This window comes from Podarcis raffonei, chromosome 8, assembly GCF_027172205.1.
Source record: "Podarcis raffonei isolate rPodRaf1 chromosome 8, rPodRaf1.pri, whole genome shotgun sequence".
Taxonomy (NCBI): Eukaryota; Metazoa; Chordata; class Lepidosauria; order Squamata; family Lacertidae; genus Podarcis; species Podarcis raffonei.
The window spans coordinates 77774433-77799964 of record NC_070609.1 but is presented as its reverse complement, the minus strand read 5'-3'; the positions used below and the strand labels follow the sequence as shown (position 1 = coordinate 77799964).

The 25532-nt window shown below is 47.3% G+C and overlaps 1 protein-coding gene across 6 annotated transcripts in view; it reads left to right on the top strand.

Moving 5' to 3' along the window:
* The window catches only part of RCC2 (regulator of chromosome condensation 2), a 33440-nt gene that overhangs the window by 5658 nt on the left and 2250 nt on the right, over nt 1-25532 (top strand). For 4 of the 6 annotated variants that reach the window (XM_053400984.1, XM_053400980.1, XM_053400983.1 and 1 more), the window contains exons 3-12: nt 5562-5655; nt 12436-12579; nt 15119-15250; nt 16473-16561; nt 17094-17208; nt 17355-17521; nt 18266-18446; nt 19297-19402; nt 22908-23076; nt 25425-25502. In XM_053400984.1, the coding sequence (XP_053256959.1) occupies nt 5562-5655; nt 12436-12579; nt 15119-15250; nt 16473-16561; nt 17094-17208; nt 17355-17521; nt 18266-18446; nt 19297-19402; nt 22908-23076; nt 25425-25502 (1275 nt within the window). The remainder of the gene's footprint in view (nt 1-5561; nt 5656-12435; nt 12580-15118; nt 15251-16472; nt 16562-17093; nt 17209-17354; nt 17522-18265; nt 18447-19296; nt 19403-22907; nt 23077-25424; nt 25503-25532) is intronic. The other 2 variants (XM_053400981.1, XM_053400986.1) reach the window with 2 other exon arrangements.

Here is a 25532-nt window from a genome sequence, read left to right as displayed (position 1 = left end):
ATAATACTTCGGGTTAAGAACTTTGCTTCAGGATGAGAACAGAAATCGTGCTCCAGCAGCAGCGGGAGGCCCCATTAGCTAAAGTGGTGCTTCAGGTTAAGAACAGTTTCAGGTTAAGAACGGACCTCCGGAACAAATTAAGTTCTTAACCTGAGGTACCACTGTATTTAGGCAGAGGTAGGCAGAGCATTGATATTTTGAAGGGGGGGTTATACCTTGTTTTAGGGAGGAGAGATTAGAAGTTGACGACCCCCTATTTAAGGGGAAAGGGTGGATAACGTAGAGATGGGAATATTGGCAGAGGGGGTCTCAATCACTGAGAAGGAAGGAGGGTATTGTGAGTGGAGGGTCTGAGTCTACTTGGAAAGCTGTTTGAGGTGGGGTGGGGTGGGGGGAAGAAGACAGGGACTCCCCTTTTGGGGGCTGGAAATTATAGAGCAGCCTTCCCTCATTCACACAGAATGTTGTTGGATTCCAAACCCCATTAGTGCCAGCCATCAAGGCCATTGGTCAGGTGCTTGGACCACAAATGTATGGAGGGAAACAGGTTGAAGGCAGATATGGGGCTCCCTCCATCTTTTGGGGATGGGGGGCGGAGAGCATGGGAACCTCCCCTATCCTGTTACCATCTCCCTTTTCCTTTGCAGGGGTTGCAGACACGGGAAATGGGGTGCTGGTAGATACTTGTGCAGAAATGACAGGCAAAGGCTGTAGTTGGCTCAGGGATAAGAGGATTGTAAGCCAGTGCCAGCCCTACTTGGAGTAGACCCATTGAAATTAATTGACATGGCTAACGGGTTCAGGCAACTGGTGCTGTCCCCTTACCTGAGACTTTGGGTCTGAAAAGGCCCCGTTCCATTTAAATTGGCCCTAAATTCAGAACAATGAGGACCAGAATCTTGCTTGATTTTTTTAGAGGAAGGGCCGTGGTGTAGTGCTTTGCAAGCCGAAAACCCCACATACGGTCCCTGCTATTGCCCAGTTATGGGTGGAAAGGCTCCCTGACTGAAATGCTGCGGAGCTGCTGCTGCGAGTACGTGTCGACAGTACTGAGCTAGGCAGCAGACCAGTCCTCTGAATCAGTATAAAGCAGGTTCCTAAATTCCTGTGTCTTTGTGGGAAGAGGCATAGCTCAGCGTGAGAGCCCCTGCTTTGCATGCAGAAGGACGCAGGTCCAATCCCCAACAGCACCTCCAGGTAGGAAAAGACACCCCTTTCCTAAAACCCTAGAGAGCCACTGCCAGCCAGTGTTGACAACACTGGGCCAGGTGGACAAACGGTTCAAAGCCTCCTTTCTGTATTCGTCTGGTAATGATCTTGAGTTTCTCAATTTCATCCCCTTGCAGTTTCCATCAGATATAGACTGTGTGCACATTGGAGCAGCAAACTAGCAAATTTCCTCCTGCCGCCCCCAACCCCCCCCCCAAATCACACAACACACTTGGAGAACTTGGGGGGGGGTGCTAGTGTTAGTTGGCATCTGTTGCTGTTTGCAAACCCCAAAGACGCAGTATGCAGCGATTCAAGGTGTTAGGACTGGCATGCCTGTGTTATAAGGCCACTTTGGGGGGGGGAGATTCCCCCCTCCTTGGCTCTGGGAATCCACGTGAGGACACTGATGCTAATGCTTGCCCTCCGCCCGCTAGGAGGGGCTGGAGGCTTCCCTGTCCGACCGCGTGGGGACCCACCCACCCACCCCCTTTCTCTGGGTAAGGGAAGTCCTCCTGCAGAGCAGAGAAGCCCGGCCCCTCCGGACAGCAGGGCCTGTCTGCAAACTCCCACATTCCCACCCCCCTCCTCTGCCTTTTGTCTGCCTCCAGGCCTGCCAAGGCAAGACCGCAGTGGAGGGAGAATTGGGAGGGGGGGGAGACAAAAACCAGCGGGCTGTTTCTTGCTTGTTAAAACGGCCGGGCTAATTTTTTTTTTTTAAGTTGCTGTGTTTTGGCTGCAGGAGCACCAAACTTGCTTCCTCATTGCCAGCTGCTGGAACCCCCAGGAAGGGTAGAGCGTTGCTCTTGGGGTTGGAGCTTGTTTGCAGATTTCCTATGAGGACTAAGGTGGTTGACCAGCCTGATCCATATCCTGCAGGACTCTTAACGATGTTCTTCTGCAGCGTGACGCTGGAAGCCTCTGATTGCCAATTGCTGGCAACTGCTGGTGGGCAGCGTTTGGGGTCTTCCTTGAGGGTTTCCTTTTGAGTGGCCCCAAAGGACAGGATGCTAGATTAAGAGGGGCCCCCTCTGGCCTGATCCAGTTATAGGAACCTTGTTGCTTCTGTTTAGTGTGGACACCCCTCAGTGTTTACACACAGCTCGATTGTCAGAGGTAGCAATGACCACCAACTGATGGCTTTGCAAGCGGATTGGGCAAATTTTAAAAAGGCAATGAGACTATTCTATGAGACAATTCAAAGTGTTGGTGTTGACCTTTAAAGCCCTAAACGGCCTCGGCCCAGTATACCTGAAGGAGCGCCTCCACCCCCATTGTTCTGCCCGGGCGCTGAGGGCCTTCTGGTAGTTCCCTCATTGCAAGAAGCAAAGCTACAGGGAACCAGGCAGAGGGCCTTCTCAGTAGTGTCGCCCGCCCTGTGGAACGCCCTCCCATCGGATGTCAAAGAGATAAACAACTACCTGACATTTAGAAGACATCTGAAGGCAGCCCTGTTCAGGGAAGTTTTTAATGTGTGACATTTTCATGTATTTTTGATCTTTGTTGGAAGCCGCCCAGAGTGGCTGGAGAAACCCAGCCAGATGGCAAGGTACAAATAATAAATTATTATTATTATTATTATTATTATTATTATTATTATTATTATTATTATTTCGCCAAGGCTGTGCTCTGTCCACAGTCAAAGGCAGCAGTGTTTCTGAATAATAGTTGCTGAGAACCACAGGACAGGGAGGGCTCTTGTGCTTGGGTCCCTGTAGCGGGTTCCTAAGGGGCACCTGAGGATGCCAGACTACAGGAGCCATTGGCCTGATCCAGCTGGCAGCTCTTCCATTCTTCCGCTGTCAGAGACAGCTACGCTTCTGAATTGCAAGTAGGGTTGCTCTTATGCTCAGATCCTGCTTGAGAGCATCTCGTAACGGGCATTGGGGCGTCCATTGGGAGAACAGGACGCTACACTGAGATTAAAGGTCAAGCGGGTGGCGCTGTGGTCTAAACCACTGAGCCTCTTGGACTTGCTGATCAGAAGGTCGGCGGTTCGAATCCCCGCGACGGAGTGAGCTCCCGTTGCTCTGTCCCAGCTCCTGCAAACCTTGCAGTTCAAAAGCACACCAGTGCAAGTAGATAAATAGGTACCGCTCTGGCAGGGAGATAAACGGCGTTTCCGTGCGTTCTGGTTTCCATCACGGTGCCCCGTTGCACCAGGAGCAGATTGGTTATGCTGACCACATGACCCAGAAAGCTGCCTGTGGACAAACACCAGCCTGAAAGCGAGATGGGTGCTGCACCCCATAGTCGCCTTTGACTGGACTTAACCATCCAGGGGTCCTTTACCTATACACCAAGATTGACCACTGGCCAGATCCAATGGGGCCCTTCTTACATTCTTAAAACTTCTTTTTAATAAGTAAACCCCAGGTTTGCAGGAAGAGCATACGAAATTGTGCACACCCAGTCTGTGTTTCTGTAGTCAAGGTTTGGGCCCTGACTTGGTTGAGAGAGAGCGTTTTATGCTGGTGTTGCATCTTGTCCAGCCCTCTGTTCTTACCGTGGCCAACCAGATGTCTATGGGAAACCTACAATCAAAAGATGGATGCAAGGACCCTCTCTCCACACCCCCTTGTGGTATCCAGAAACTCGAATTCAGAAGCGTAGCTGCCTGCAACTGCGAGGCAGAGCATAACCATCGCTGGACCTTTTTCAGGGAACTTGCCCTGTCTTCTTTTAAAGACATCTGGTTTGGTGGCCGTTGCTGCCTCCTGCAGCAGTGAGTTCCATAGTTGTGCTGCATGAGGAAGTACTTTCTGTTATCTGTCCTGAACCTAGGGTGTTTTGCAGTGTGTCTGCTCAAAAGGAAGTCCTGTTGACTTCAGTCTGGGACCTTTGCATCCAACTGTGGAGAGACAGGAGAGCATCACTGGTGAAACCCAGCCAGGTGGGCAGGGTATAAATAATAAGATGATGATGATTACAGTGGTACCTCAGGTTAAGAACTTAATTCGTTCTGGAGGTCTGTTCTTAACCTGAAGCACCACTTTAGCTAACGGGGCCTCCTGCTGCCGCTGTGCCTATGCTGCACGATTTCTGTTCTCATCCTGAAGCAAAGTTCTTAACCCGAGGTGATATTTCTGGGTTAGCGGAGTCTGTAACCTGAAGCGTATGTAACCCGAGGTACCACTGTATTATTATTATTATTATTATTATTATTATTATTATTATTATTATTATTATTATTCCTTCTGACCGAATGGCACCCACACCCTGCCCTCGCAACCCACACACAGCACCCAAAGCCAGCTTCGTTTCCTGTCACTGTTTCCTGTTTCTCTTTGTAGTGTTTTCTTTTCCTCTCTCTCTCTCTCTCTCTCTCTCTCTCTCTCTCTTTGCTGTGATCTGAATTGCTTCCATGCCGGGCACACAATGCTGGCCATAATGTCGTTTGTTGTTGCAAAATGAAGTCTGCGACGGAGGGGATCAGGTGGGCTGGTGGGTTAGGAACAGGGCTGGATTTAGGTTTGATGAGGCCCTAAGCTACTGAAGGTCATGGGGCCCTTTTATATGTCCAGCTGTCCTGTGTCAACAGCAAATTGTCGCTTATTTTGTGTTGAATATATGCTATGTCAGCGGTCACCAACATCTGGCCCGGGGTCCAGATAAGGCCTGAGACCCTCGTTTATCTGGCCCGCGGCTACCCCTGTAGCCACCGCCCGCTCTTACCAGTGTGGCGCGGGGACACACTTCCAGGTCGGAGGAGCACTGGAAATAGCTTGTGCGCAGGGGCCTCCTACACATGTGCAAATGCTATTTCTAGTGTGCCTCCGACCCGGAAGTGTTCTGAAAATAGTGTGTGCGCATGCGTACAGGTGCGCGCTTCCCTGCCCTCCAGCCCACTGCGCAATCGTCGCTGGAGACACCGGCCCAAGGCGAGAAAAGCTTGCTGACCCGTGTGCTATATGGTAATTGATGGACCTATAGGTATCTCAAGCCATTTGCACATGTTGCCGTGCAACCAGTCCATGCAGAATGTAGGCACCCTATATATAGAAATGAGCAAACCAGTGATATTTTAGGGAGCAGGCTAGCAGGCGGGGCCCATTATACTTACATCACAGGAGCCTACACAAAAGAAAGCACTGTTGCTGTATGTAGGTTTTATTTTATTTGTTTTTTATCTTATATTTTGGAAATGTGCTTCCAGTCGTTTTTTTCCCTTTAATTTTTTTGGGGGGCCCCAAGAGAGAGGGGCCCTAAGTTTTAGCTTGTTTAGCTTATACAGTGGACCCTCCGGATACGAACTTAATTTGTCCTGGGGGTCCGTACTTAGCCCTGGCGAATTTCAAATGCTGGATCTGATTCTTTCTCTTTTTCTCTCCCACCTTCTCTACCCCTCATAGAAGCTTGAAGGATCCAAGTTCAAAGGGCAGCTTCTGATATTTGGAGCCACCAACTGGGACTTGATTGGCCGTAAGGAAGTGCCTAAGCAGCAAGGTAGGTAGAACTGCTATTTTTCCAGATGACAGTGGAACCTCTACTCATGTACAGAATCCATTCCAGAGGTCCATTCGTGAGTTGATCCGGGTCGCTGGGAGAAGTGCCATTCTGCGCATGTGTAGTTGGCAGAATCCGCTTCAGCGCATGCACAAATCGCGGCAAACCTGCTATTTACCTCCAGATTTGCCGCAGTTGCGAGTCGGATTGTTCGCGAGTAGGGGTGGTGGTAAGTCGAGGTTCTACTGTATTTTTGAGGTGGAAATTTGGCCTGTGCAATGTTGCTGAAGTTTATAGAATCATAGAATCATAGAGTTGGAAGAGACCACAAGGGCCATCGAGTCCAACCCCCTGCCAAGCAGGAAACACCATCAGAGCACTCCTGACATATGGTTGTCAAGCCTCTGCTTAAAGACCTCCAAAGAAGGAGATTCCACCACACTCCTTGGCAGCAAATCCCACTGTCAAACAGCTCTTACTGTCAGGAAGTTCTTCCTAATGTTTAGGTGGAATCTTCTTTCCTGCAGTTTGGATCCATTGCTCCGTGTCCGCTTCTCTGGAACAGCAGAAAACAACCTTTCTCCCTCCTCTATGTGACATCCTTTTATATATTTGAACATGGCTATCATATCACCCCTTAACCTCCTCTTCTCCAGGCTAAACATGCCCAGCTCCCTTAGCCGTTCCTCATAAGGCATCGTTTCCAGGCCTTTGACCATTTTGGTTGCCCTCCTCTGGACACGTTCCAGTTTGTCAGTGTCCTCCTTGAACTGTGGTGCCCAGAACTGGACACAGTACTCCAGGTGAGGTCTGACCAGAGCAGAATACAGTGGCACTATTACTTCCCTTGATCTAGATGCTATACTCCTATTGATGCAGCCCAGAATTGCATTGGCTTTTTTAGCTGCCGCTTCACACTGTTGGCTCATGTCAAGTTTGTGGTCAACCAAGACTCCTAGATCCTTTTCACATGTAGTGCTCTCAAGCCAGGTGTCACCCATCTTGTATTTGTGCCTCTCATTTTTTTTGCCCAAGTGCAATACTTTACATTTCTCCCTGTTAAAATTCATCTTGTTTGTTTTGGCCCAGTTCTCTAATCTGTCAAGGTCGTTTTGAAGTGTGATCCTGTCCTCTGGGGTGTTAGCCACCCCTCCCAGTTTGGTGTCATCTGCAAATTTGATCAGGATGCCCTTGAGTCCATCATCCAAGTCGTTGATAAAGATGTTGAATAAGACCGGGCCCAAGACAGAACCCTGTGGCACCCCACTAGTCACTCTTCTCCAGGATGAAGAGGAACCATTGATGAGCACCCTTTGGGTTCGGTCAGCCAGCCAGTTACAAATCCACTGAGTGGTAGCATAGTCAAGACCGCATTTTACCAGCTTCTTTACAAGAATATCATGTTTGTTTTGTTTTACTTTTGAAAATAATTTTTATTTGGTTTTACAAGTGTAGAGTACCGATAAATATCAACATTTAGAGCTTTCTCTGAATCTCTAGACTTCACTCTATCCCCTCCTATTGTCAACGCTTTCAACCGCATATTATTTCATAGTCCATACAGTGGTACCTCCGGTTACAAACTTAATTCGTTCCAGAGGTCCGTTCTTAAGCCGAAACCATTCTTAACATGAGGCACGCTTTTGCTAATGGCGCCTGCCGCTAGCATCCAGGGGCAAAGTTTGCAACCAGGAGCATTTACTTCTGGGTTAGCGGAGTTCGTAACCCAAAGCGTTCGTAAGGAGGGCAGTACGTAACACGAGGTTCCACTGTATTTTAGATCTGTCCATACTGTCCATTGCACTTGTTACATTACAAGTCTTAGTAGAATTCTGCTGATGTTTTCATCTGCTTACAGTGGTCTCCTAAATAAACAAGTTTGTTTTAAGCATGCCTTCTCCATTCAATGGAATTGGGGTGCAGTTCACACCAGCCCCTTAGGCCTGCATTCAGCATCGTCGTGGGCCTGAGGCTGTTCAAGCGCACACTTCAGAAGGCCAAGGGTGCCCCTGAGCATGTGCAGATCTCAGCTTGTCACACTGCCGGTTAAGCATGGCTCGCTCCCCACAATCTAGGGCAGTCTTCTGAAAAAACTGGTGCCCTCCAGGTGATTTGAACTACAGGCAGGCACACAGCCCTTGGGAACTGTAGTTTCCTCTTCACAGAGCTGTCGTTCCCAGCAACTTCAACACGCTACGGTTCCCAGGAAGTCACATGTGCATCGGATAGGCTTCAAATATGGAGTGTGGGTCTGCCCTACGACTCCCAGCATTAGCTGAGATCCCTGCAAGGGGTTGGAACACATGACCCTTGGGATCTTTTCCAAGGCTGTGATTCTATCCCTGACTACTGGCTATTGCCCCCCGGGGCTGGTAGGAACTGTAGTTTTGTCTGCAGAGCCCCAGACTGGACAAGGCTGATCTAAACACGTTTTATAAGCATTGTTGTCACAACATGTATTTTAAGGGCTAGGCTGCTCCTGAAATTATCTTCTCGTGGAGCCTCTGTTGCTGAATGATTGTGTTTTAGTGGGTGGGGTTTCTCTGCCCTATTATTTATCTCTTTTTTATGGTGCTGTATTTCTTTCCATTTCTGTTACCATCAGCCTCTCTTCCGTCAAGGCTCTTAGGCCTCATGACAATAGGAAAAACTGATTTTTGATTTGGGTTGGGTTTTCTTCTTCTTTTGAATCATCCGGCACGTTCATAACTTGACTATTGCTTGGTCCTTCTTGGCTAAGGGGAGTTGTGTGAGCACCAGAAAGATTAAGAATGTGAAAAAAGGGTACCAAATATATTTATATATAAAATCTGTAACTCCTGTGCTCAGAGACCTGAAGGCCTTTACTGATGTCTAAACCACTGAGCCTTTTGGGCTTGCCAATCGGAAGGTCGGCGGTTCAAATCCCCATGACGGAATGAGCTCCCATTGCTCTGTCCCAGCTCCTGCCAACCGAGCAGTTCGAAAGCACGGCAGTGCAGGTAGATAAATAGGTACCACTGTGGCAGGAAGGTAAGCGGCGTTTCTGTGCGCTCTGGCATTCGTCACGGAGTGCTGCTGTGCCAGAAGCGGTTTAGTCCTGCTGGCCACATGACCTGGAAAGCTGTCTGTGGACAAACACCGGCTCCCTCAGCCTGAAAGCGAGATGAGTGCCGCACCCCATAGTTGCCTTAGACTGGACTTAACCATCCAGGGGTCCTTTAACTTTTACCTTTTTACTATATCTCTGTTCCAGCTGAAGGCCTCTACTGATGTTGCTAGGTTTAAAGGTAAAGGGACCCCTGACCATTAGGTCCAGTCGCGGACGACTCGGGGGTTGTGGCGCTCATCTCGCTTTATTGGCTGAGGGAGCCGGCGTACAGCTTCCGGGTCATGTGGCCAGCATGACTAAGCTGCTTCTGGCGAACCAGAGCAGCGCACGAAGCCATGCTAAATAGATGGGACTCTCTCATATCCAGGGGTAATCTACCTGCAAATTCTGGTCCCTGGGATTCTCAGGCGGGGAGAGCATTGCTGTTGCTCTCAGGACCTGCTTGCAAGCTTCCCATAATAAGCATCTAGATTTGCAACTGTTAGAACAGGATGCTGTCCGATGGGGGATCTGCTCACTGGCTCATTAAGGCTTGCATTTTAAGCTGCTGGTATGTATCAAAATGCAGACTGAGGGAGGGAGGGAGGGGGGGTGGACAGCGTTGCCACCCTGCAGATTTTCCTTATCTCTGGAGCTGACATCTGCCTCCCAGCTCAGACTGTGGTCTCTTTGTTTGGCGTCTGGCTTAAAAGACATCTGAGCTCAGGCTGTGATCTCCAGAAGACAAAAGGTTGGGGGGCAGGGGGGAGGGAGAGAGAGAGAAAGAAAGAAAGAAAAAGAAAGGGAGGCAGAAAGGAAAGGGGTTGCAAAATGTAGACAGGGCAACGGAGCGCATGTTGCGATTGCCGAAGGGCTCGAGGGTCTACTCCTGGCAATTTCCTGTTAGACAAAGAAGTGTGGGAAACAGAGGTCAGACAGACAGACAGACCTGGGAAGGATGCTACCAGCTGCAGCAAATGATGCTGGACCTATGAATCATTTGGTGGGAGGCAACGCTTTCAACCTCTGACTTGGACGGCAGGTGTAAATGCATGGCATTTGGGTGCCAGCGGAGAAAATTATGGATTTGCAGCTGGAGGGTGTTTTTAGCCATGGTAGAAATGGAGCAGCCAGCCCTGTAAGGAATGGTTGCAACATTTGGGACTTTTTAGTTGAGTGCAAAAGGGGGGCAGGATCAGCTAGACCTGTCTTTTATTTTTTGTCTCTGTGTAGATTTATTGAGTTTCTGTTTTTTTAAGTTTTTCAGTTAATATAGAGAGTCAGTGTGATGCAGTGGTTGGAGTGTCAATACTAGGACCAATACAGTGGTACCTCGGGTTACATACGCTTCAGGGTACAGACGCTTCAGGTTACAGACTCCGCTAACCCAGAAATAGTACCTCGGGTTAAGAACTTTGCTTCAGGATGAGAACAGAAATTGTGCTCCGGCGGCGCAGTGGCAGCAGGAGGCCCCATTAGCTAAAGTGGTGCTTCAGGTTAAGAACAGTTTAAGGTTAAGAATGGACCTCCGGAACGAATTAAGTACGTAACCAGAGGTACCACTGTATTGGGTACCTTTCCACACGCTGCTAAAAAGTAAACTGGATGAAATTTGGGGCTGGTCACTGCCTCTCAGCCTAACCTACTTCACGGGGTGGTTGTGTGGATTCAGTGAGGAGGTGGAGAACCTTGAGTTCCCCTTGGAGAAGAAAAATGTAGGATATTAATGCGATGGATTTAAATTTGTATTATTTATTTAAATTTGTATTATTTATGTCAGCAAACTTTTTCAGCAGGGGGCCGGTCCATTTTCCCTCAGACCTTGTGGGGGGCCGGACTATATTTTTTTGGGGGGAAAGGAACGAATTCCTATGCCCCACAAATAACCCAGAGATGCATTTTAAATAAAAGCACACATTCTACTTGTTCAAAAACACGCTGATTTCCGGACCGTCCGCGGGCTGGATTTAGAAGGCCTTAGTTTGCCTACCCATGGTTTAAAACATTCAGGGGAAATAGTTAAAATCAGCAATAAGCTAGAAATCCAGATTTAAACGCATGTCAGCATTCTACATGTCTGGATATGGGCATGCTTGAAACACATAATGTTATTTACTGAGTGCTGGAAACAACATCGAAGGTACTCTTCTGATGTCAATAGGCAGGGAGTTCCAAAGTGCCACACGAAAAGATTCCTTCCAATTGTGGAATGGGTATCTTGTAGTAAGGTTCAAGCTTACTGGGAAATGATATATAATGCAATGAAAAGCATGTTTAAGATAATCTTTGTTTAAAAAAACCAGCAGCTTTTTTGGGGGGAATTACAGTGGTACCTCAGGTTACATACACTTCAGGTTACAGACGCTTCAGGTTACAGACTCTGCTAACCCAGAAATAGTACCTCGGGTTAAGAACTTTGCTTCAGGATGAGAACAGAAATCGTGCTTCGGCGGTGCAGCAGCAGCAGGAGGCCCCATTAGCTAAAATGGTGCTTCAGGTTAAGAACAGTTTCATTTAAGAACGGACCTCCAAACCAATTAAGTTCTTAACCCGAGGTACCACCGTATAAGGACAGAACTACCTAAACTGTGTAGAAACTTACTCATATATGCGACTACAGCGACAAGAATGTTACTTGCCCCAAAATGGAACGAAGCAATTTTTTTCAGTGGGGGCGGACTATGTTTGGAGGAGGGAATGAACGCATTCCTATGGCCCACAAATAACCCAGAGATGCATTTTAAATAAACGCACACTTTCTACTCATGTAAAAACACCAGACAGGCCCCACAAATAACCCAGAGATGCATTTTAAATAAAAGGACACATTCTGCTCATGTAAAAACACACTGATTCCCGCATGGTCCACAGGCCGGATTCTGGGCCTTAGTTTGCCAGCCATGGAATATGCAGAAATGGCAAAACTTACCAGAAGAATAAGAAAACAAACTGTTTATAAAAGAGTGGAAATGGTTTATTGAATATTTACAGATATATTGTAAACAGATAAGAACATTGGCAGGATTATTGTAATAACCTGCAGTTTTATAAGAGTAAATGTTTACAGTAGATGAATAAATGAGCTAAGTTAATTTGGATATGCAGACGATACTAAAAATAAATTTAAGGAACTGCAGAAAGAGGGGGAAGGAATTCAAGTTTTGAAATGTTAAAATGATTGTAAAATCAGTGAAATGTATAAACTTGAAAAGCATAATTAAGATTTCAAAAGACAAATGTTGAATGGGTGTTAGGTAGCATTTGTAGCCGGTTCCATTTCCACAGATCAAAGAGGTCAAGTGGGCATTTATGGGGCAAGGCGATCTCACAGGTTAACTGTTCTCCAAGTAATTAAGGTTTTTATACCACAAGACTGGTGCAGGTCTCTGAGCCAGAAGTGGTCTATCCCTGCAAAATCCCTTGCGTTTTTCGTAATTGATTTGGTCAGTTTTGCTGCCTTCGTTATTAGCTTTGAGTCATTTTTTATGATTAAGGTAACAGCATCATAATAGCAGATAAGAACTGTTTGTTATTATTATTAGACATTATTGTGGGTTGCCTGGTGGAAAATTTGTGCTGTTAGAAATCTACTTTTTGCACTGAGAGGAGGGGGGACATCAGGGACGCCTGCTCTCGACAGGACTGCCTCGGTCCACACCTGTGTTTTTTAATTATTATTATTTTTAAGCCATTGCCACCTTCCCTTGCAGCCGCCTACAGGAACCTGGGTCAGAACTTATGGGGGCCCCACAGGTACGGCTCCCTCTCGGGGGTCCAAGTCCGGACGGTGGTTTCAGGGCCTTGCGCCGCTCACAGCCTGCTCATCACCACCGAGGGAAAACTTTGGAGCTGGGGTGAGTGTCTTGAATCTCCCACAGGGTTTGCATTTGCTAGTTTGCAGCAGGGTGGATTTGATTTACCGTATTTTTTGCAAAATATGGTCTGAGGCTCAACATCAAAAAAACGAAGATCATGGCCACTGGTCCCATCACCTCCTGGCAAATAGAAGGGGAAGAAATGGAGGCAGTGAGAGCTTGTACTTTCTTGGGCTCCATGATCACTGCAGATGATGACAGCAGCCACAAAGTTAAAAGACGCCTGCTTCTTGGGAGAAGGGCAATGACAGGCCTAGACAGCATCTTGAGAAGTAGAGACGTCACCTTGCCAACAAAGGTCCGTATAGTTAAAGCCATGGTTTTCCCAGTAGTGATGTATGGAAGTGAGAGCTGGACCATAAAGAAGGCTGATTGCCGAAGAATTGATGCTTTTGAATTATGGTGCTGGAGAAGACTCTTGAGAGTCCCATGGACTGCAAGAAGATCAAACGCATCCATTCTTAATGAAATCAGCCCTGAGTGCTCAGATCGTGAAGCTGAAGCTCCAGTACTCTGGCTACCTCATGAGAAGAGAAGACTCCCTGGAGAAGACACTGATGCTGGGAAAGATAGAGGGCACAAGGAGAAGGGGGCGACAGAGGACGAGATGGTTGGATAGTGTTTTCGAGGTTACCAGCATGAGTTTGACCAAACTGCGGGAGGTAGTGGAGGACAGAGGTGCCTGTCGTGCTCTGGTCCATGGGGTCACGAAGAGTCGGACACGACTAAACGACTAAACAACAACAACAACAAATTTTTCGCTCTATAGGATGCACCGGACCACAAGATGCACCTAGTTTTTAGAGGGGGAAATCAAGTGGGGGGGGAATTACTGACTTACTGGCCGCGTCAGTCCCTTCTCCCTCTTGGGGAAAAGCCCGTAAGAGCCGCTCTTGGGGGCTTTTCCTGCCTGCCTCCCCCCTGCATTCACTCCATAAGACACACACACACATTTTCCCTTACTTTTTAGGAGGGAAAAGGTGCGTCTTAGGGAGCGAAAAATGCTGTAAATCAAATCGGTTTAAATCACTAGACAGTAAGACTTGATTTAAATCATTGTTTTACAGGAAGACTCATTCTTGCTGGTATCATCTTCATATTTACAACCAGATGAAGGTTTCATTTTTGGAATAATAACTTGTCAGAGTAGTTTTTACAGTTATATCAAGAATTACTGATTTGGTTATACTATTAGAAATAAAAATGACTGATAATTATGAAATGATTGTGTGGTTTAATAAGTTAACTGTTTGGACAATTTTTATGCTGTACTTCATTGGAAGGAGAAAAATAATCATTTCCTTAATAACAGTTTAAACAATTTATTTAACTAAAACAATAACGTTATAGCATATATATCCATGTTTGTTAACTGATGTGGTTAAATGATTTTTTTAAAAAACAAAAACTTAGACTGAGTTTTAGCACACATGAAAAACTTACAACAAATCCTTATTTCCTGATAAATAGCCTTTGGACTATAATGTAACTCTAATAGAAAACTATCTTTAGAAAGATTTTTCCTCCAAAAGCATTTTATTTTAAAAATCCAATTTAAATTTTTAAAAATCCAATTTAAATTTTAAAAATCCAGTTTTTTTGATTATCATTTTTTTTAAAATCACTGATTTTTGTCCACCCTGGTTTGCACTAGGCTCAGTGCTGCAGTGGTTTGAAAAATGCACATTCGTAAGTCTCCCGAGCCTTCTGCATTTGTATATGTCCTTTGGAGCTAAAACTGGTTGGAGAAAACCCTGCTTGTTGCAAGGGAAGGTTGCTCAGTGGTTAGAGTGGCTGCTTGGCATGCTGAAGGACTCGGGTGCAGACCCCAGAAGCATCACCAGGTAGCACTGGGAAAGACCTCCCCTCTTCCCAATCTGAACTACTGGAGGGATACTGCTGCTGGTCAGTGTAGACAACACTAAGCCTAGGTGAGGCTTTATTCTTTGCAGGCAGAAGGTGCCATGTGATTGCACCTTCTGGGGAAGGAAAGACAAAAACAGTAAAGAAAACAAGTAAACACCATACAATAGATTATAAATAATAATACCTCCCTGGCTTCTGGAAAGAGAAGGGATGTATACATAAATAATATTAAGAGTAATACATTTTTGTACGGAAGTTATTATGTTCATTTATTGCATATTTTTGCGAAATCAATAAAAATGTTTTGGGAAACAACCCCCCCCCAAAGAACCCAGTGGCATCTCCAAGGCTAGAATCTTTATTTTTCGTGAGATCCAGCAGCTCTGCGACACAGTGTCTGCTTTGCGAGCTGAGAGTTCAAGGTTCGAATCCCGGCATCTCCAGGGAAAAGTGGGAAAGAGCCCCGTCCGAAATCCTGGAGAGCTGATGCCAGTCAGTGTGGGCAGCGCTGAGCTAGATGGACCCCCAAGTTCCGATTTTGAGAGTACGCAAAATTCACCGCTTGCTGGCTTCCCGATTCTGCAATAGCTGCTGCACAGCTGTAATCTGGGCCTCGCAGTCATTGTGTATGTGTGTGTCCCTAACTCTCCAGGACGTAACGACAAAGGGCAGCTGGGCCACGGGGACACCAAGCGTGTGGACGCCCCAAAGGCCATCGAAGTGCTCTCCAGCGAAACCGTCGTCTCGGCAGCCTGCGGCCGCAACCACACACTAGCCCTGACAGGTAGGGGAGGCTCTGTCCAATCTGTGTGTCCCTGCGTGCTTTTGCCTTCCACCGTGCCCTGCTATTGGCTGAGGTGCTCTGATGTCACGGAATGCTCACCAGGCTGCTCAGAGGGAAAGCAGCCAGGAGGAGAATGTTACGGTGGGGAAACAGCTGTTCCGACGAGAGTTGGGTTCGGGAGAGGGAAGTCTTGGACAGAGCCTAGGAATCAGAGGTGCCGTCGGCAGGTGTGGAATCCATAGCTCAGTGGCAGAACACCTGCTTGGCATGCAGAAGGTATGTGGTTCAATCCCCAGGGGTGTCTCCTGGTAGGGCTCTCGCCCGAATCCCTGGGGAGCTGCTGCCAGTCAGTGTAGGAGGCGCTGAGCACAGTGCACCCAATGTTCTGAATTGGTATAAGGCAGTTTCCTATCTTCATGTGCTGCTTTGTTCAGAACGATGAGGACTGGAAACTTGCTGTGTTGTCAGGGAAAGGACCATGGTTCGCAAGGGGTGTTGGGGAGAGCATGTCCTTTGCATCCAGAACGTTCCAGGTTCAATCCAGGCAGCAGAGCTGGGAAACTCACCTGTCTGATGATCCCAGGAGAGTCACAGCTGCCGGTCAGAGTCGCCAATCCTGAGGTTGGCTGACCCATGTTCTGACACAGGCAGTTTTCCTTTGATGGTGTTTTGAAAGGACCACAGAGTCAAAAGCAGTGGGTGTTTAAGGGAGATAACAGAAAGCACATGGTTAAAGCTGACGGAAAGTCCATTATCAGTTTACGATGGGGTGGGAGGTTCGCAGACTGTGATAGACTTGCTCACAAATTTATTGACAGCTGCACAAATTATGATAGCTAGGAAATGGAAGGGGCAAACAGAATGGAAGAATGGTATAAAGAGGTTTGGGATATAGCTATTAAGGATGAATTAACATGTGCCATTAAGGTAAGACGGGGAATATGCAGGAGAAAGGATTTCAAGGAGATATGAAAGGTGTTTGTAGAATTTGTATTGTTAAAACGGAAAGGGGTCAAACCATCGCAAGAGGTGTTGAGATTTCGGGAGGTTGGATAGTTAAAGTGGAATGGTCTTGGGGGTGAGGTGCACATTTTTATTATTTATTTATGATTTTTACTTTGTCAAAATAAAGCAAGCAGTGGGGCAAGGTAGGGCTTTGGCTGTGGGTCTCTGTAGCATGGTGTGAAAGCGGAAAGTTGTTTGTCCAACCTTTCTGTTTCAGAGAGCGGTTCTGTATTTGCCTTTGGAGAGAACAAGATGGGTCAGTTGGGCCTGGGCAATCAGACTGACGCCGTTCCCAGCCCCACGCAGGTAGGCAGAGGGACTACATCCTTATTGTTTATTTATTATTATTATTTATTGAATTTATATACCGCCCTATACCCAGGTGGATTTCTTACAAATGTGGAATTATTGCTGTGGCACCTTTAACAGTACCAGTTCCACCGATCAGAGCAACAGACGTACAGTGGTACCTCAGGTTACATACACTTCAGGTTACATACGCTTCAGGTTACAGACTCCGCTAACCCAGAAATAGTGTTTCAGGTTAAGAACTTTGCTTCAGGATGAGAACAGAAATCGTGCTCCGGCGGCGCTGCAGCAACATGAGGCCCCATTAGCTAAAGTGGTGCTTCAGATTAAGAACAGTTTCAGGTTAAGTACGGACCTCCGGAACGAATTAAGTACTTAACCTGAGGTACCACTGTACAGTTTATGCAGACCTAATGAATTGCAAGACAGTTGTGCCTATAAGCTAGGCGTGTGACCTTTGGGAGAGGTTTTTTGAGGGTTGGCGTGTCTTTCAGCTTTTTCTAACCTCCCCCCCCCTTTTTTTTTATAGATCATGTACAACGGGCAGCCAATTACAAAGGTGGCGTGTGGGGCCGAGTTCAGCATGGCAATGGACTGCAAAGGGAACTTGTATTCTTTTGGATGCCCCGAATATGGACAGCTGGGTACACTGTTAATTTCCTCCGCGTTTTGGTGGCGTAAGGGGGGGGGCGGGAGAGGGGAGCCTTCTCCTTCCTTGTTGTGTCTGTTCCATTGGTTCCCTTAGTGTCTGTCTGTCTGTCTCTCTTTCTCTCCCCCACCAAACAAATAGGGCACAATTCCGACGGAAAGTTCATCGCCCGAGCCCAGAGGATAGAGTACGACTGCGAGCTGGTTCCCCGCCGTGTCGCCATCTTCATCGAGAAGACGAAAGATGGCCAGATCCTGCCGGTGCCAAACGTTGTGGTGAGGGACGTTGCTTGCGGGGCAAATCATACGGTAAGACTTGGTCGTCCTCTGCTGCCTACGTTGACAGTTGCGGCCAATGAGAGTTGTCGTCCTAAGTGCTTGGGAGTCCGGAAAACTGCATTGGGTGCAGACAGGGTGGATTCGATTTTAAATCAAATCGATTTGAATCACGATTTAAGTCACTAGTCAGTAAGACTTGATTCAAATCATTTTTTTACAGACTCATTCTTGCTGGCATCATCTTAATATTTACAACCAGAGGAAAGTTTCATTTTGGGAATAATAAATTTTCAGAGTACAGTGCTGTCAAAATAACAATCATTTATACAACAGCTGTAGTATTAACGACATCCATTCGTATCGACACATTAAATGATTTATAAACTTACAGGTGAAGCATTCAAACTATATCCTTGTTCTTCCTGTGTGTTGCAATTATTCTGTCCGTGATGTTCCTTCCTGTCCTTGTAAAATATTATATCTATCTTTTCCCGGTTGTTGCTGTTCTCCATCATGCCTTGGGCGGAGCTGAGATCCCGTTGTGGTTCCAGAAATATCTCCATTGCTCCATCCCATGCTTCGTTGTTTTGCAACTTTAACAACAGCTGCAAAAATCACACTGTCCCGATAAATACTCTGTTTTTGCCATTTTTCTCCCGGCCTGGGAAAGAAGGCTGATCTGTCGAGCTTCAAATAACTCAGTAATGAACCTTATCAACTTCCTTGGCAAGCTCGCAGGTTCCTTTCAATTCCTCACCTGCTTTCTTCCTCCAGCTCGTCTTGGACTCTCAGAAACGCGTCTTCTCCTGGGGTTTTGGGGGCTACGGCCGCCTGGGCCACGCCGAGCAGAGGGACGAGATGGTGCCCCGACTGGTGAAGCTTTTCGACTTCCCTGGCCGTGGGGCGGCACAGATCTACGCAGGCTACACCTGCTCCTTCGCCATTAGCGAAACAGGTAAGCCGTAGGCCTTGTCAGATTTCAGGCTGCAAAGCCCATCTGCAGACACCGCCTTCCTGGGAGGGCATTGCACGGCTAGGGGGCCACCACCGAGAAGGCCCCGTCATTAAATGTGTGCACATTATTTGCAAAAAATAGAAAAGATTATTGCACATCTTTTGCTAGAGGTGTGTGTTGGTTTAAGACTGCCAGGCAGACCCAACTGTGTATTATTATTATTATTATTATTATTATTATTAATACTTTATTGTTTATACCCCGCCCATCTGGCTGAGTTTCCCCAGCCACTCTGGGCGGCTTCCCGTCGAGTGTTAAAAGCAATACAGCATTAAATATTAAAACTTCCCTAAACAGGGCTGCCTTCAGATGGCTTTTAAAGTTAAGATAGCTGCTTAATTCCTTCACATCTGAAGGGAGGGCATTCCACAGGGTGGGCACCACTACCGAGAAGGCCCTCTGCCTGGTTCCCTGTAACCTCACTTCTCGCAGTGAGGGAACCGCCAGAAGGCCCTCGGCGCTGGATCTCGGTGTCCAGGCTGAACGATGGGGGTAGAGGTGCTCCTTCAGGTATACAGGACCGAGGCCGTTTAGGGCTTTAAAGGCCAGCACCGACACTTTGAATTGTGCTCAGAAATGTACTGGGAGCCAATGCAGATCTCTCAGGACCGGTGTTACGTGGTCCCGGCGGCCACTCCCAGTCACCAGTCTAGCTGCCGCATTCTGGATTATTTGTAGTTTCTGGGTCACCTTCAAAGGTAGCTCCACGAAGAGCGCATTGCAGTAGTCCAGTGTGCCATGTATATTAACCATAAGACTCAATAACCCCCTCTTGTTCCCCTTTCTACAGGAGGCTTGTTTTTCTGGGGAGCCACGAACACCTCCCGGGAGTCCACAATGTACCCCAAAACTGTGCAGGATCTATGCGGCTGGAAAATCCGCAGTCTGGCTTGTGGGTAAGAAGTTGTGATTTTATACGGGAGAGAGAAAAGGTGCCTTTAAAATACAACAACAAGCTGTCTCACCCAGTCAACTTGCTTTCCCCACCCCACCCCACCCCAGACGCCAGGGTTTTCTAACAGGACTGACCATCTGTGTTCACCGTGCAATGAAATTCTCTTCAGGGCTAGAAACTTGAGAAGTTTCACTTTGACCGCAATAGCTTAAGTGCCCTCAAGCCCTCTCCTTTTCTCCACTTATAAATTCGCTCCCTCTCTTCTTCTGTTGATATGCGCAAAGGGGCATAGAGGTTCCTTTCTAATGGCCTCTAATGGAAGCGATTACAAAGAGCCATCTCCTTTTGCATGCTGATATATTATTCTTATTTTGAGCTGATGGCTGAATCTGTTTGGGGGTTCATTCACCTTCTCTCTTTCTTTTTGCTAATTGTCACTTTCAAGAGAGTGGTTTTCTCTTCTGACAGGGCTTGGGGGAGCCTCTAAAATCTGCTTCTGTTATTTTTCGTCTCAAGATCCCCCTGCTAATGGGCTTAACATGCAGACAATGGTGCGCTTGGAAAATGAAGGAAGGAATGGCATCTCGGCCATTTAGCAACGGGGAAAGAAGATTATCGGGAAATGAGAGGCTTGCTTCTAAGCAAGCAAGCAAACTGAGGGGCAGTTTGTAAGGGGGCTGATGTCCATCTAGAAGAAAGTTGTTTCCATCTGCTTTAAAGGGATCTATATCGTGCCTCTTTCCTGCTGAATTGCAACCAAGGTGGTTTTATATAAAATGGTGTGGTGCTTTGGGATAGGGCTTAGGACCAAACCTCCTCTCAAACCCCATGGAATCATGATTTTGCAGCCTAATCTGTATTGCAGGGTTGTTGTGATGGGTAAAATTGGGTGTGGCATGGCAGTGGTCAAACAAAAAGCAGACCAGATGGAAATCAGGTGGTTAGAGCATCTTTGTGACATGAAGAATGTCCCGGGTTCAGTCCCCAGTGTCTCCCGGAAAGGTTTCCTGTTTGAAACTCTGGGAACATATCATTCTTATTATTCAAAAAGTGAATTCCTATTCACGTGGAAACAAAAAAAATTTTTCCTTCCAGTAGCACCTCTTTAAGGTGCTACTGGAAGGAAAAAATTTTTTTGTTTTGACTATGGCAGACCAACACGGCTACCTTTCTGTAACTATTCACATGGAGTAAGCTTAAAATGCCGTTAACTTGGTCTAAACAAGCTTCCAAAAGAACATGGCAGCCATGAAAGAGAAAAATAAAAGAATGAAAAGGGCAGTTGAAGTACCAAGGGAGAAATCACCTAAGAAATTGTTTTATAGTAATAATAATAATAAAAATAATAATATATGAAGTGAGAGGCTTGCTTCTAAGCAATATGAAAAAACAGCAAATAAAGTTTCAAAACATATAATAGATAACTGAATTCACAAATATAAAATAATTTTAATGGCAGCTTTTTCTGTAATACTTTGATCATTTTAATTGCTATGCAATAAAATAAAGGTACCTAACAAATTCAAAATACATTCTGATTTTAATTTTAAAAATGTGTATGTCGCAATATACAGGGTGGTTCATAATGAAGTATACTGTTTCCATTTATGCTGTATACTTCATTATGAATCAACATATACAGTCGTACCTCATGTTGCGTCCGCTTCAGGTTACGTGTTTTCATGTTGCGTTCTACGGCAACCTGGAAGTACCGGAGCAGGTTACTTCCGGGTTTTGCCGCATGCACAGAAGCGCTAAATCGCGCCTCGCGCAGACGCGGTGCGTCGGCTTGCGTCAGTTCTATGTTACAGACGGGCCTCTGGAACAGATCCCGTCCGTAACACAAGCTTCCACTGTATATATATAGGAGGCCCCTAGAGCCATAAGAGATGCGAAAAAATCACTGTTAATAACTCATTCTTGAATTGCCCCGCTTAAAAATCAAATTGCCCCCCCCAGTGGGGGGGGGGCATGTGTCCCACATTGGGAACCAAGGGTGTCAACAGTACCTGAGCTGGATGATGCAGTACAAGGCAGCTTCCTATGCCTCTAGGAATATAGCCATTGTTATTTGCAGCCCACCTTCCCTTCAAGGGATTATTAATAATAATAATAATAATAATAATAATAATAATAATAATAATTTTTTATTCCCCGGCCAGAGCCGGGCTCAGGGCGGCTAACACCAATAAAATCACAGTAAAAACGTAATGGGGGGGGGATTTAAATACAGGTTAAAATGCAATTTAAAATGCAGCCTCATTTTAAAAGTAGCCGATAAATCAAGACCATAAGGGGAGGGAAATACAAGGGTCAGACTGAGTCCAAACCAAAGGTAAGGCGGAACAGCTCTGTCTTGCAGGCCCTGCGGAAAGATGTCAAGTCCCACAGGGCCCTAGTCTCTTGTGACAGAGCATTCCACCAAGTCGGGGCCAGTACTGAAAAGGCCCTGGCCCTACTTGAGACCACTCTAACCACCTTGCGACCTGGGACCTCCAAAATGTTGTCATTTGTGGACCTTAAGGTCCTCTGCGGGGCATACCAGAAGAGGCAATCCCATAGGAACGTGGGTCCTAGGCTGCAAGCCTCTGTCCATTTCTGGGGAGAGTGTTGCCGTCACGGGTTGCTGGGCTAGAGAAGGCCACTTGCCTGATCCAATCTGGCTGAGCTCTTGACTACGTGCTTCTCCCCACAAACCTTTTGTATCCTCACAAGAACCCTGCGAGTCAGGCTAGGCCTGGGGTCACCCACTGAGCTTTGCAGATGAACCTGTATGTCGTCGTCCCCACACCCCTCATCTGACACTATTCCACCTGTGGGTGGGGGGGGGGTGGACCTCTTTGGCCCTCCAGATCATCCCTGACCATTGGACACATTTGCTTGGGCCGATGGGAGTTGTGGTTCGGCGGTGTCCAGGAAGCCAAAATTTTCCGTCCCCCAGCCTGTATTCAATATACAGTGGAACCTCGGTTTTTGAACGTCATCCGTTTCAGAAGACTTCTGAAATGTTTGAAAACAGGATCAATGGGCAGTCGGCAAAAAGATGGGGGGGAAAGCACGCCTTGGAAGCTGTTCAACTTCCAAGGCGCGTTTGAAAACGAAAGCAATTACTTCCGGGTTTTCAGCCAAATTGTTTGGCTTCCGAGGTGCTCGAAAACCAAGGTTCCACTTGTACCAGTGTTCAGTGTACCCACAGTTAAATCCCACTGCAAGCTTTCGCACAGTGCTTTAAAAGGTCCAGATCCAGGTTTGTACGACTGTCCTTTTTGTTGTGGGATGAAGATATTCCGTCTAACAGGGAGCCACTGCAGAGAAGGCCCTGCTTCTTGGTAACCGCTTCTTCCGCCTTCCGGAGGCAGAGGAGCCTGTTGCGAGGTGTGGGCCCCTGGGTCTACCCAAGCTGGCAAGCACATCCAGGTTGAGAAGGGGGCCCCGCTTCAGCATTTGTGGGGTGGGGGCTCTGGGGCTCTCCAAAACAGTAACCTCCTTTGTGTACCTGTTTTCAGGAAGAGCAGTATAATAGTGGCTGCAGATGAGAGCACAATCAGTTGGGGCCCGTCTCCGACCTTTGGAGAACTGGTAAGGAGGGCAGACGTAGCTGCTGCGATAGGCCCACATCTGGGGGAGGGAAGAAGGAAGAAGGAAGGCTTTTCCATTGCCGCTTGGTTTGGCCAGGTGAGGACTTTCCTCTCGGTCCCATCGACTCCAGAGGAGGTGACAACGAGAGCTTGGGCTTGAGCAATCGATTCCTCTTTCCCAGGGAACTCTGGGAATTGCAGCTCTGGGAGGGGAATAGCGGGGTCTGCCAACAACACCTTTAACAAACTACAGCTCCCATGATGCTTTGGGGGGGAAGCCATGGCTGCTTAAAGTGAATTGTAATACTTTCGCTGTATGCTGTGAAAGGCACTCTCAACACGAGAGATGAGGCTCCAGACTGGAAAACAGTGCAATTCACAGCTTTTTAGCAACCGATTAGGGATGCGGGTGGCGCTGTGGGTTAAACCACAGAGCCTAGGACTTACCGATCAGAAGGTCGGCGGTTTGAATCCCCACGACAAGGTGACTTCCCGTTGCTCAGTCCCTGCTCCTGCCAACCTAGCAATTCGAAAGCACGTCAAAGTGCAAGTAGATAAATAGGTACCGCTCCAGTGGGAAGGTAAACAGCGTTTCCGTGCGCTGCTCTGGTTCACCAGAAGCGGCTTAGTCATGCTGGCCACATGACCCGGAAGCTGTACGCCGGCTCCCTCAGCCAATAAAGCGAGATGAGCGCCGCAACCCCAGAGTCGGCCACGACTGGACCTAATGGTCAGGGGTACCTTTACCTTTAAGCATCTTGCACGTAAAAAAAAATGTAATATGTCATACATGGCTTACACTGATCCAGCTACCAATTTCTCACACATACAAATTATTATGATTTATTACATTCTTATCTCTCCCTCCTTCCAAGGGAGCTCACAAACGTGTGAATACAAATCTCATAAAAACAGTTTGAAAACTCCCAAATCGCCTGCTTTCAAAGCTGACCCTTTCAGGGGCAAGTCTTTGGGCCATCGAATGTCTGGGTAGATTAGTGTTGCGTCAAGCTGGTGGCACAATGTGGCCTTCGGTTAATTATCCTCCTAGTGGCGCAGAAGTAAAGCTGCTAGCACATTTGCAAAGCTAAGCAGGGTCTGGTGTGGTTTCAAATTGGATGGGGAACCACATGCTGAGGTTCCTGCATTGCAGGGCGGGTTGGACAAGATGATGGCCCACAGGGTCCCTTCCAGGTCTACAATTCTGCTTTTCTATATTCCCTTGCAAAAGTTGGCCTGCACCTCTTGCCAATGATGCAAAGCCATTTTTGGAAAGCCCTGGTAAAAGGGTCTGCTGTGCACACCGAAGGTCCCAGATTCAGTCTCCAGCATTTTCCTGGCAGATAAGGTGTATCAGTGGCTACTAGCCACAGGGGCTATGCTCTGCTTCCACTGGCAAGAGGCAGTAATGCCCCTGAACCCCAGTTGTTGGAGGCCGCAGGAGGGGGAGTGTCGCTCTTGCGCTCAAATTCCGCTTGCCAGTTTCCCACAGGCATCTGTTTGGCCGCTGAGAACAAGATGCTGGACTAGATGGGCCTGATCCAGCAGACTCGTCTTACGTCTTTGTCTCCAGGTAGAGCAGGCAATGTCCTCTGCCTGAAATCCAGGAGGGAGCTGCTGCCAGTCATTGCAGGCATTATTGAGCTAGGTCTGCTCCCAATGTTTGTCTTTAAAGCAGCTCTTAATTTACTGGGACTGGAAGCTTCAGGTGGGCTGTGGTAGAGCATCTGCTTTGCATGCAGAAGTAATAATAATAATAATTTATTGTTTATACCCCGCCCATCTGGCTAGGTTTCCCCAGCCACTCTGGCCGGCTCCCAACAAAATATTAAAAACACGATAAAACTTCAAACGTTAAAAACTTCCCTAAACAGGGCTGCCTGTTGTTTATTTCCTTAACATCTGACGGGAGGGCATTCTGCAGGGAGGGTGTCACTACCAAGAAGGCCCTCTGTCTGGTTCCCTGTAACCTCGCTTCTCGCAGGGAGGGAACTGCCAGAAGGCCCTTGGAGCTGGACCTCAGTGTCCGGGCTGAGCAATGGGGGTGGAGACACTCCATCAGGTATACTGGGTCGGGGCCATTTAGAGCTTTCAAGGTCAGCACCAACACTTTGAATTGTGCTCAGAAGCTTCCAGGTTCAGTCTCCCGAGAAGGGCTGGGAATGTCCCCTTTCTGAAATGCCGGAAAAGAGTTTTTGCCTGTGAATGTAGGCAACACTGAACTAATTGGACCAGTGGGTCCGACTCTGCAAGGCAGCTGCCTGGTGCCACCCAGAGACTTACAAGGCAAACAGGTTTCTAAGGACCGAGGTGATTGATCTGTGCTATGGAGGGGAAAGGCTTGAGGTCTGGCCTCCTGACATTCTGTGCATTCATGGTCAGAGCGGAGAACTGCCTTGGCTCTTTAATTTGGAGAGGGTCTGAGTCCCGTTTCTGTCTTCTCAGGGCTACGGGGACCACAAGCCCAAGTCCTCAACTGCAGCTCAGGAGGTGAAGACTTTGGATGGCATCTACACAGAACAGGTAAGAAAGAGCAGGTAGTGGCAGCCAGGA